General features: G+C 40.0%; 1 protein-coding gene across 5 annotated transcripts in view; it reads right to left on the reverse strand.

Moving 5' to 3' along the window:
• Nucleotides 1-12868, reverse strand: part of zmat4a (zinc finger, matrin-type 4a) — an 85592-nt gene that overhangs the window by 56801 nt on the left and 15923 nt on the right. For all 5 annotated transcript variants that reach the window (XR_001658816.1, XR_001658815.1, XM_007573436.2 and 2 more), the window contains exon 2: nt 10541-10642. Coding sequence is in view for 3 of the 5 variants with exons in the window: in XM_007573436.2 (XP_007573498.1) it covers nt 10541-10642 (102 nt within the window). In the remaining 2 variants the exon portion in view is untranslated. The remainder of the gene's footprint in view (nt 1-10540; nt 10643-12868) is intronic.

The following is a 12868-nucleotide window of genomic DNA, read 5'->3' on the forward strand; positions in this document are numbered from 1 at the left end:
ATGCTGGACATTTCTTCCTGTTCAGTAGTCGCCTGCAACAGCCTGCGCCAATTCTCAGCTGTGAATCTATTCATATAGATCTGAAACCAGATCTATAAAATGTAGAATTTAATAGCTACACCACTGCATCATGAACTAAACTGGATTTAATTTTTGAGGATAAAAGATGTTAACACCTGTTGAGTCTTTGTACAAGCTTAGCTTACTAAGCTGCTCCTGATTTTACTGTCATCTACCAGCTGAGCTCATCCTGTGACTGAAACAAGTTCGGTCAGATCACACAGAGACCGTTTTGAATAACTTGCTGCAGATTGTGGATTGGGTTTGGGTCTGGAGTTTGACTGGGCCGTTCCAACACCTGAACATGTTTAGGTTTAAACCGTTCCATTGTAGTCCTGGCTTTATGTATGGGGTGGTCGTCCTGCTGGAAGCCGAGCCTCCACCTCAGTCTCGAGCCTTTTGCACTCCAACAGGTTTTCTCCAACATTGTTCTGTATTTGGCTCCAATCATCTTCCATCAACTCTGACCATCTTCCTTGTCCCTGTTGAAGAGAAGCACTCCAGAGAATGATGCTGCCACCACCACCATATTCAACAGCAGGGATGGTGTGTTCAGAGTTAAGTGCTTTTTGCATCTTGGCCAAAACATTCAGTTTTGGTCTGGTCAGGCCAAATCTCCTTCCACATGTCTGCAGTTAGCCAGAAGTCATGTTGGACTTCTTATGGTTTTCTTTTAACAGTGGCTGTCTTCTGCCCCACCCTTTTCAGACCCGGGGGCCATGAAAGTCATCAACATCTTTTCCTCATGTGAAAGGGCTCTCAAGCTATAGGATCCAGGGGTTATGATTCTAATCCTGATTCTGTTTTTTTTTTCTTTTCCTATGTTATTCTTGTCTTTAATTTTGTGTGCATTCTTGTTCGTTTGCTTCTGTAAGGAAGTGTTTCCCAACCCTGGCCATCCAGGCACACCGCCTGCAGGTTTTATACGTCTCCCTGCTTTACCACGTCTGATTCAGCTGACTGCAGTTCAACAAACACCAGTCAGTTGAAATCACCTGGGCTGAAGAGGAAACACCTGAAACATGCAGGGCAGTGAGCCTTAAGGACCAGGGCTGGGAAACTCTGCTGGAAGGTAAATATGAGTATCTGTACTGAAATACAAAGGATAATAAAAAATTTGATGACAAAAATAAAAAAAATTCTTCCTTACAACTGACTCTACAGAGTCTGACCAGCAATGCAATTATAAAGTTGCAGCAATAAATCCCAGTAAGGATGTTCACTGTTATTCAATGTACTCATTTAATGATGACATTTAGAACGATTCAGTGCAAGTCCCAGAGGCGGATCCATTCCTGTGCGTTAGCTGGACAACATCCAGCGAGTTTTATTGTTATAGTTTTCCTAAATCTCTCTGTATGAGAGATCAGTCTGCTGACAAACTGGGACGGAAGTTTCTAATGTCATTAAAAACAACCATTTACTTTAAAATGCTCTTCCAGCCCAGAACTTGAAGTAATGCAAATTATAAAGACATATTAGGGTCAAGAGAGCTGGTTAAAGCAAACTTAACTTAAATGAAGTTGTTATACTGTAATGCCTGATAACTTGTTTATTTTCTGAAACCATCAGTTTCTCTGTATGTTTACCATGTTCTGCGTTTTTTTCCCCCCTGTGTTACAGCACAGCAATAGTTTTCACACGATACCAAAGTTTTAACATGATGCTCACAATGTTGAGGAACTAACTTGTGGTTTTAAATTTGTGCCTCACGTGGCTGGAAGCACATTTGGTGAAATGTTCACATGAACATCCTGTCTGAGATCATAGAAACCTAAGTGTGAGTGGAATGTGAATGTCAAACTCCTTTAATAAGACATGCTTCACGGACTAATTGTCGCTCTGTCACAGAGATTTTTTGCCGTTTTCCTTCCGTTTAATCATATTTCAAGAGGACAGTATGGTTTCACTATTCTTTCTCACTTGTTTTTTTTTTTTCTTCCCTCTAAAGGCCACCTACTAGCTGATCTCTCAGGACTCTTTCTGTTAATAACCTCTCCTCTCCAGTGTTTGCACTGTAAGTGCCACTGCATTAGGGTGAACCGTATAAAGAGGACCAAGCAGCTCTGCAGTGCTGTTTCTGCTTAAACAGGAAGTGTCAGGCCACTTTTCATTCTGGCAAAAGGTTCTGGGCCAGCTTTATCACCTTCTACTTGTGCTTTTTATCGCTTAGCACACAGACTAATTCCTGAGGAAACCAAGTAAAAGCAAAGCAGAATAGCTGAGCGTGTCCTCCACAGATTACTCCTAACGCGCTCATACAGACCTTCTCTTTGATTTTCGATCGGCATCGTTACGGTTCTGCCTCATTTTGTTCCAGCAGAACTTTTTTTCATCAGCGCTACAAATAGCTAATATTTCCATCCCGTTGCCTCTAAAGCAAGTGAAAAATAGTAAGAGCAGTTTAAACACCTGAGTATCCGTATTTTCTTAAAATGAGAGCTTAATGCCGACACCATTTCGGAACCACTTTGTGAACATGCAGGTTTAAAAATTAGTTGAAACAGAAGCGCTTTTGGATTGGGTCTATAAAGGTTGTCAAAAAGATTCATGTCAACATAACTGATTGATAAGAGAGACTCTTAGCTCCTCCCATCTGCTGTGGCAGGTAACTGATGGCTGAGAATCAGAAACAGGAGATGCTGCTAGTTGTTTAAAACTTTTGTAACATGGTAGTGTTGCCATTGTATACCCCTTGTGACAAACAGAAGCATTTCTAAAGGTCCAGGGTGTGGATGAACTCGAGCAGCTGAAGGAAGGCAATAAGCAGCTAGCTGTGCCACATAACTCTGTGTTTCCATTAGCCATAAAACGGCAAACATTTAAAGTACGACAATAAATTCACTTAATGGAAATGCTATCATAACATCTATCATTTATTGTGGAAAATTAAAGTTCACTATAAGAATTTTGATTTATCATCACAAATTTCAGTTAATGTAAAAAAACTGACTAAAATTGTTTTTCTTTTTTTTTTACTATTTCTCATCTTTTTTCCCCAATGAGAGCATAAAAAAATAACAGTAAATCCAAAAGTATGAATAATGTCTCTATGTGCAGCTTAGTGATACCACACTTCTGTAAGTATGTGGCGTTACAGAAGGATCACAAACTTGGCACCTCGAATGCTGAGCCATAAAAAAGAAGAAATCATTATCATTATCATTTTTATCGTTATCAGAATAGTAGTGCAAAATATTGGAATAATCCCAGTCCTTATCGTTCACTCCTATGTGGAGCAAAGGACAAATTCAAAGTTTAGTCTGAAAACAATCTTAGCAGTACTCAAACACAATAATGTTAGTTATTCTTTTAATTTGCAGCATATGACAGTATAACTGCTGTGGCTATAAAGTCATCCTTAAGTTTTTTCAGCCAACTTGCTGACCTTCAGACTTCCTAAATGCCATGCTGTTAAGTGAATACTATATTTTAAACCGATGTCATTTCTATACTCGGCTCATCTCTGCCATTTAAATTTGACCTTTATCAAACTTACTCTCCGTTGAACTGTCTTTGGCACCACAGATCTATATTCAGCTGAGCCAGTCAAATTAAAACTTTTCAAAATAATTTAGCAAAGCCCCAGTGAATCAAGCCTCACAGCTTTGGCATCGCTAGGGTTCCCAGGGAACCATAAGCCCGTTTTCCATAAGATGAAAGACCTACTGGATTCCCAGTAGGTTCATATTGTAGCGCTCACTCATATTATATGACACACTGAGGTCTCACAGTAATCAAAAACAGCCGCAGCTGCTGGAGTCAGGGGAACAGGTGAGTGATGAGACGCCCACCAGGGTATCACAACTATATTAGTGGAAACAGACAGATATTATCTCCTTTGGTCTTCTTCTGATCCCATTTCTGGAATATTTCTACTGAATGTTAAAGCAACAAGATTCCGTCCGGTACAGGGTTCAGCAACGACTTGCATAGAGACGGAGAGAAGAGATGTTGTTCATGACACCAAGCATAGTAATGGAGTTTAGGGTTTATTTTACCAGGGTTTTAGCACTTTATTCAAAATATGATTTCTTCTGGATATAAGAACAAATTGTGTTGTCAGTCTCACTGTTATCGTGAAAGGTTCTGGAGAGGTTTCACAACGAGGTTCACAGATGGCCACTAACCTTTATGAACTACATGAATGCATTTATGTCCAATATTTAATGAGATATGGCCAAACAGTTTTCTTGTTTTGGCTGTTGTGGCCTTTAAGGAACAGGAAGCAGGGTGGAGAGAGAGGGAAAGACATGAAGCAGAAGGAATGGAACCCAGACCAACCACGTCTAGGACCAGAACCACCAACTGAGCCAGACAGTCCCACTAAACAGTCTTCTTCTACTGCTGCTATCAGTGTGTTTAAACAAACATGGCTGCCAAACTGGATTTTAAAGTTTAGTTGATGAGCTGCCTTATCCTCTCAGAATTTTGACTTCAGGGATCTTCCTGTTAATTACTGCAACTTGGAATTTGAGTTTTTTTTTTAAATTTTACTTCAAACATACAGTAGAAACCTATAAGAATGCTTTTTCTTGTTTTCAATCTTTTTGCAGTGACAAATCTTAAACAGAGGCAGTCCAACTCCCTATGCAGTGCTATTTTAAAAGATCCAGACAACACTGTAGCACTAGGAAAATCAGCAAGTTGGTACTGATTTAAAAATACATACTGCTCTTTCAAAAACAAAACAAGCCAGAAATTACACCCACTCTTCATGTTGTCCTAAATGGACTGAAGTGGAAAGGTGTGTTGAAGCTGACTTCTCAAAGTCAGGCCCCTGAACTGCCAAGCGGGGAAACGGCGTCTCCACAATGGTCAACCTATGTTAAAGTGAAACTGTTTTAATGTTTAGGGATCTGATGAACCAGTGACAAATGGGTTTAGGGAGAAAACCCATCATGAATGCTGCAAGGCAACATTTAATGCACATCAATTCTCATCAATAACACACATTGGATGCATCCGAATTAGCCGAGCCAGAATCGGTTTTTGGCTTTGGAAAGTCATGGAACGGTTAGTGGTCAGAGACTCATCACCACTTGTTTTTTTTCTACCCTGTACCCAAAATGCAGCTGGATATACGAATGTTATTAAAAGTGACTTTAACATTAAGTCTGACAACTTGACTTAAACAAGTCTCAAACATAAATAGAACATGCAGACCTTCAGTCACTGCTGTTGTCCCACAGCTGTTTCACCAGATGTAGGACAAAAATCCAGATTTCCAAGCCTGTGAACATCCACGGATATCGATAATTCCCAGCAGTTAAAAGCTGCCTACAGGAAGTGGTGTTCACGTTTCTGTGTCAGAAACTGATGTTAACAAATCATTTGGGGTTGTCTGTTTGGTGGTGGTGGGAATAATTTGGGTGGCAATGATTTCAACTGGAACTTGAATTGCACAAGCATGACGTCACCTTTACAAGAAAAGACAGTGATTGACTCAATCTGAATCCATATAAAAAGTATCCATGGTACAACGATACATTTTTTCACCATTGGTCACTCTGGCTCATTATTATGCAGGTTTGTGTAACCCTGCATGCCTTAATTTGGCCACAGTTACAAAAGTTCCACTTTTCATGCAATGAATTGAGCTAAACAAACTTCCCTCTGCCAAGAGCTATTATAGAATTGTAATATTGCACAATTGTTCTACCATATAATGTTCTGTCAGTCATCTGACAGATTACATTCTTGGCTCAGGCCTCTTCAAACATCTTCACTCTGACACAATGCAACCTGTGCTGCAGCAAAACAACATCTTTTTTTCTTGTACTATGAATCCAACATCACATTTCAACAATACGGCAGCTCAATCAAGCAATTTTTGTTTGAATGTGTATCAGCAAAAGCATTCAATCCCTAGAAACCTCAGTGTGGGCAGTGGTGGGGTAAATATGAAAGTCAAATATATTACAGGCCTCTTTTTCATCTGCCAATTAACCGAGACAAGAGCTCTACAGTGAGCAGCACAGACGAAAAACCACAACAAATGTTTAAAAGGAAAGTTCTTTTCAAATGCTTTCAAGATAATGGAAACCAATTAGTGAAAATACAAAGTGGACAAAGGGCACAGCAGTCAAAACCCGCACAAGTCAGCCAAACGCTAAATGCCCATGTCCCCTACAGCGCTGAACATGATTGTTTTTGTCACAAAGGCTGAAGCTTCTTCCATGGTACCAGAACATCCTTATTCTCCTTCATGTGAAAAGAATCATATCAGTGAAGTACAATAAGGTGCCACTGTTGGAGCAGTCAGGCAACTGAAAAACTGATCCACAAAGTAAATCAAATGGATGATGTTCTCCACAATGAAAAAAATGTTTAAGAACTTAGAATAAATATATTGCAGATTTGTATTGTAGTCAAGACCACCTAACCCAAGTCTAAGTCAAGACCTGAGTGTATTAAGCTAGTTTATCCATAGTGGAAAAAACTCTTCAAGTTATTTCTTAACCCACCCGCAGTCTTAGTGCGATGCTCAGGAGGAGCGTGGCAGATGTCACGGTTGGACAGAGGGAAAGCCAGAAGCACACAAGGGGTCAGTGCGACCCTGGCTGACCGCTTACAAGGCGCCCAAATGACACCATCTCATAAGACTGTGGAAGAGTTACAAAAATGTATGCTTACTTTTAAAAGACTTTAAAAGCCACCTAAAAAAATCTGGTAGTGTTACATGTACGTAGACTGTCAGCAAATTAGCAATGCTTGGACAGGAAATCAGGAAAAACATTCTCTGCTTGCTTACCACTCCAGTTTTCGTTCAGACAAGGAGGCCATAGTGAGAAAGAAAGGAAAAGCTCCCATGCCATCCATGAGCCAGTGCAGTGCTCATCCTGTCTCGTCCACACGCAAAGAGACGGATGCATAACTTGCCACCATCTATGATTCTTTGAACTGTGAGGCAGAGGCTGCTCTGATCACCTCCACACGGGGAATTTCAGCTCTGATGTGTTTGAGAGAGAGGGCTCAAGATCAATTACATTTTCCAGTTGACTGTCATTCAAATGCTGCTTTAAGTTTAAAATTCAAAGGTATTCTGACTAGATAGGAGATCTTCACAGCAGTGTGTCAGACAGCTTGTCTGTAAAAAATGTTTCATCTGAAGAGCAGAGAGGAAGACCTGAGGCGACCAAACTGTTGATTGAAAGGCATTCTTGGCATTTATCCAGATTTTCCACAACGTCATGACCTAATCGTCCTCTGGAGAGAAAGCCGCCTCATCTCACCTGCGTCTTGGCAGCTCTTTGATATGATTTTTTGTTGTCGAACAAGATGAAGGCTGCATGCAAGATCAAACGGTCCATTTAAATCTGCGATCCCACCGAAACATCTAGACATGCCACTCTGAACAGGATTTCAGCTACACAGACTGGAAAACTACAGAGAAGACTGACACTATAGGGACAGAGGAATGCTTCATCAATCCCTTCTACCCTTGACTATCACTGATGAAACGAGAGACAAACTCAAAATATATTTTACCTGAACTCTTCTTAGTACGTTCTCTAAAGCACAGAAATAGGTTTGAAATTATTTAGCGCTATGTGTCGCAATCGTGCTCTGAAAATAAAAACTCACCCATTAGAAACTGAAAAGTATTCCTGCAAACTTCAATGCCTCCAATTATATAAGTAGTCCAGGTGTGTTTCCACCAGAATATTTCTTCAAAGTAAGGACGATACGTCTGTTAGCTTCAAGACGTCCAAACATTCTCATGTCCTGTCTATCTTTCTGATGCTAAACAATCCACCTGCACGTTGTAAATGAACTCTGGAGAAAGTTTGCGGCTGAACGACAGCGTCCCAAATCTTCTTCAGATGTTGTTGCGACGATAGCGTCAGACATGTTGCTTCCAGCTTTTCCACTTTGAGTCCAAAGCATTCTTCAGCTTCAGCTCACTTCTAAATGGAAACTCAGAATTAAGTAACCATATGTTCCTTTTAAATGTATTTGGGTGAAATCAATAAGAAAAGCTTGTGACTGGCCAATAAAAGCCGTTATGTTAATCAGCTGTGGGCCCAAACCACGGAAACTCAATAGGCTGCTGGCTCCAGTTTACTGTGTGAAAAAGCTGAATTCGAATACAAAGTTTACCATTTTAAAACTCCTCAAACTGCTGTTTAAGGGGTGGATTGTTCATGACTAGTTTATTTTGTTAAAAACAACAGAAATGACTATTTTCTCAGATATTGGTGGTTTTTATACCTTTTCTCTGTGTTTTGATGACTTGTTCCTGGTTTTGCTGTAATGTACATATATTCACACACATTGACGTGTGTCAAGGAAAGCTGGAAGTAAGTCTGCAACTTTTCGGATTGTAAGACAGTTATCCCTGTGAGCAACTGAGGCTCGGAAAATAGAGTAGCTTTCACAGTCAGTCCTGTTTCGTAAATGGGGTTTAATAATTTGGTTCTCCTGTCGTCACTGTGACGCATCAGACCCTTACTGCTCTAAAAGAACAACCAAAACACGTTGCATCTGCAGGAGGCTACAGCCTCAGTGTTGTACTCAGCATTCATCACATAAGAACAAAATTAATATTTGATTTGCATCGGTACGGCCAAGTCTTTGTGCCTCGTAGCAATGTTCTGAGGAAATGAAAAGCCTTCCACACACACAAGGTTTGCCCCGTTAAGACTTTTAGAATAACATTTAAGAAGAAAAAGTTAACTCAAAGTTGTGCAAACTTTTGAAATGTCCAAAAAAGTCCATAGCTCTCATTACCAAGAACCAGCCTAACATTATAGTTTTCTTCCTGCCAGGTCAGTTGTGTTCACGTGGCTTTTTCCATGTCGTGTTAGCGCAGCTGTCCAGCTGCTGCAGGCCTGCAGTCACACCCGCAGCTCTCCTGGCCTGCTGTGACGGTCGGCGAGGCAACATCTGCACTACTGCAGCGGCGCAGCGGTTCGCATCCTGACAGGAAACATGCAGAGAGGAAGCAACCAAAGCAGCAGCTTTACTGCACATTTAGAAGCTGTGCAGGAAAGAGACTCGTGCCATGCCAGGCTTAATGACAGATATAGAAGTGTGGTTCATGCTATTAACCCTTGTATGTAGAAATGGGGTCCAACCGACCCCACACACGTAAAACTTGTATCATTTTCCATAGTCCTCTACGTTTGCTTCAGTCCTCACACACACAAGGGTTAATTTTTTTTTTTTAGTAGAATTTTGTGGGACTGTTAGGTTTTGTTTATTGTTAGGAGCTTGACAAGAAGAACGGAAGAGAGAGAAGAAGAAGAAGAAGACGTGCAGTAAATAGCCCAGGACCGGGAATCGTACCAGGATAGCTGCACTGAGCGCTACATCCTAAAATATGGTGCGCCTGCTTGACCACTGAGCAGTTTACTAATGTTGCTTTTAATGTTGTTTTCAATGAAATATGCTTGCTATGTGAATTGCTCATACAGCTTAATGGTAGAAAAGCCATTCTGAAGGCACATACGGGTAGAAATAAAACCACTGTAATGGGTCAGACAGGAATAAAACTAATTTTATGGCAGTAACACCATAAATGTCGACAATTAATGTCACCAAAAGTTCTGAAAGCACAAGCATCTCACTTTTTAGGACTTTAAATGCTTATGTTAGATTGTTTTGTTCTCTAGTGGCATTTTAATGAATAACACGCAGACAGGAAATAGGAGAGAGAAGGTGATTTTGTAAGATTTTCTATAGCATAATATCTTAGTACACTTGACATAAGATCAAACTAACTTACAAGTAACTTTTCAGCAAGATATTGGCACTTGCTTTAAGTCAATAATTCCTTAATACTGATTAAAATATATGTTCTTTTGCCAGACTATTTCACTTATAACATGGGAAAATGTCTTGTAATATGTGAAATAATCTTTTTCATTATTATTAACAAATTATCTACTTAAAACAAGCTCCTATGTCTTTCTGAAAAGTTACCTGTATGTCAAGTGTACTAAGACAGCTGCACTAGAAACAAAACCAAAACCACTTAGTGAGATTTAGTGTTTCTGCAGTGAATTCAAAGTCCAAATAAGCAGAAGCTGTAAAACATGGCTGTCACACAAAACAGTGGACCTTGGGTGTGCTAACTTGACTCTGAGCTACAGAAACACAAGGAGTGCATTGGTAAAAATAAAATAAAATAAAATTAAATTAAAGTTTAATGATTTAATTTTAAACGTGACCAGAAACATGACTGATCAATAAAATTGATTTATCACCCAGCCCTACGATGTAGCAAAAACACTTTTAAGTATTTCAGACTCTTTTGTGCCGCAGTTACTACTTAGTAACAAAATTGGCATCAAAGAGGGAGCTAAAAAGTCAAAGGTAGGTGTGTTTCCTGCCAGCTGCAGGGTTCAGGTGGATACATCAGCCTGGTCTCTCTGGAGGCAGGAGCACAACAGCATGATCCTGAGAATTAATTATCCCCACAACAGCAGTGAAGTGTAACAGACTGGGATGATGTAATCTTGGAGGCCATCTTCACCTCATAATGGGCCACCCTCTGGGACTCGGAGATGAGCTGAGCGCTGCACACTTTGCAGTAGCTGTCTGTGAATAGCCCTTGGTCCACCTCTGTAGACTTCATCTGGAAAGAAAGACAAACGCAGGAATGGAGATCAGAATTACAGTTAACATACTAATTCCTCTGCAGTGTGCAGTCAAGAGTTTTAATCTCACTTCAGTAGTTATAGAACTCAAATAAGAACAGTTGATTTCTCTCAATCACAAAGCTTCATGGCGTTGATGTGTGCATGTTGGGGAGGTTTTTGCTTGGCCCACGTCCAGCACAAGAGCAAATGTTTAACATTATGTGTTCACTGTTCCAGGTTTGTTTTTCCTTAGATTTTTGGAACTGCATTCACCAAACTACTAGAGGAGATTTCCTGCAGATGTGGATGCTTGAATCAGTCAGAAAACAGCCTGGAGAGGGGCTCACTGGTGTGTCCAGTCATTTTCATGTGGCAGAATGAATTTTCTTATAGTATCAAATTCTGCTATGGCATTAAAGTGTTTGCTGGTGCTGACCACCTAGTTAGACACACAGTCCTTCAGTCTCACAAACCGTAGACTGCTTGTGAGGTAGTCATAGATCCAGGTGAGTGCTGAGGCCTCCACCTGTGTCAAAGCAAATCAGGCTAAATTTCATTAAATGCACTGGAGAAATCAACATGATCCTCACAGAGCTGCCTGCTTTGTCCAGATGACAGTGGGTTTGTGGAAGCAGGTGTATGGCATCTTCAACTCCAACTCCAAACTGCAGGGGGTCCTGATATGCGTTTGTTTGCCTTCTCAGGTAAGCCGACGGCATCACATCTCATACTTCCATTGTCCCTAATCAATATTTTATCACCTGAAGCATTTAGCGTCAGGACTGGATGCTGAGCAGCCTTGGAAAGCACTCGGCCAGAAAAACCATCCTGTGCCAAACATCCTATTTCGGACTCAACACTAAACTTCTATTTCACAATGATAAATAAATTACTACAGCAGATCAGGCTGGCAGGTTTTCCTGGAAATCCATTAAAATATATGATGGAACTTTGGTCTAAGCGTTACACAAAAATATAAGGCGCACCACAGAGCGTTCAGCTTTACAGCTGGGCCCTCTCTTATTGCAATTATTAATTTAGTCAGGCTTCTATCAGGGGCTCACATTTCATATTTGGATGCAGTCAGGCTGAACCCAATCACTATCTCTGGGCACGACTTCATTATGAGAAGCAGGAGACATGAGAACTGACTATATGTATTTTGAAGCAAACTTTCATTAATGTCTTTGAATGCAAATAAGACCGGCAAGCAAATTGTGTTATTTTAAGTCGTCCTCCAACTTCTCCTCACAAACCCACAACTTGCTCATTAACATTTCCTTAAGCATATTATTAGGCCTTTCTATTTGTTCTACAGAAATGACATGCATGTGATTAACTGATGATGATAAAGGGTGTAACAAATTTAAGATGGAAAAATAAATTCTTGTGAAGGTTTTAGAAAAGTCAAAACTCGTTGCTGTCCAGCAATTAGTTATTAATGGCTAAATAAATGTAAGATATATATGAGCTTTGCACATTAAGGTGTGTGCTTTGCTTACACCTCATTGCTGGTTTAGTCTCTTATTTTGAAATAAGACATCAGGTTCCCCCAGTACTTTAAAAGCCTGGTGGGCCACCAGGCTTTTCTTGCACCCCCACCAGGCTTAGTGTTGTTTGTTTATTATATGTTTTATTTTATAAACCAGTAACAATGTTAGGGGTTAAAGAGTCTCTTCAGCAAAATGGTTGGTCAGTATTTGAACACACAGGGGATCTGAGGACAGGTGTCTTTTTTTATTCACTGGAACTCTGTAACCACATCGGGTAAAGACGGCTTGTCTTCACCGGTCTACACACTAACAACTTCAGCAAATAAAGTGACAAGACACGTATAAAGAATCAAAAAGTTTTGATTCATACTTTAATTAATATGAAACAACTGAAGTGGAAAAAATGTGTGTTTTATGTTTGCCTTTTTAATACCTTGCACTTGGTGTTGTATTGTTAATAATGTCTTCCAAAAAACACATAATTACCTCGTCATATTTTCAAATTTCCTGTCAACTATAAGCATTTTTTAACTCAGAAACACAGTGGATGTTTAGCTCCTCTTTCACCAGGCTTAGCAAAACTTCTAGAGGAAACCCTGAGAAAAGAAGGAGTCATTTATTTACCCGGTTGTGTTGACAGAGGCAATTAATAAAAGCTGTTCCTCAGGCTTGGCTGACAATTACTCACAAAAATATGAAAAGTTTTAAAACCGTTTTTACTTTTAATTA

This window comes from Poecilia formosa, unplaced genomic scaffold, assembly GCF_000485575.1.
Source record: "Poecilia formosa unplaced genomic scaffold, Poecilia_formosa-5.1.2 Scaffold329, whole genome shotgun sequence".
NCBI lineage: Eukaryota > Metazoa > Chordata > Actinopteri > Cyprinodontiformes > Poeciliidae > Poecilia > Poecilia formosa.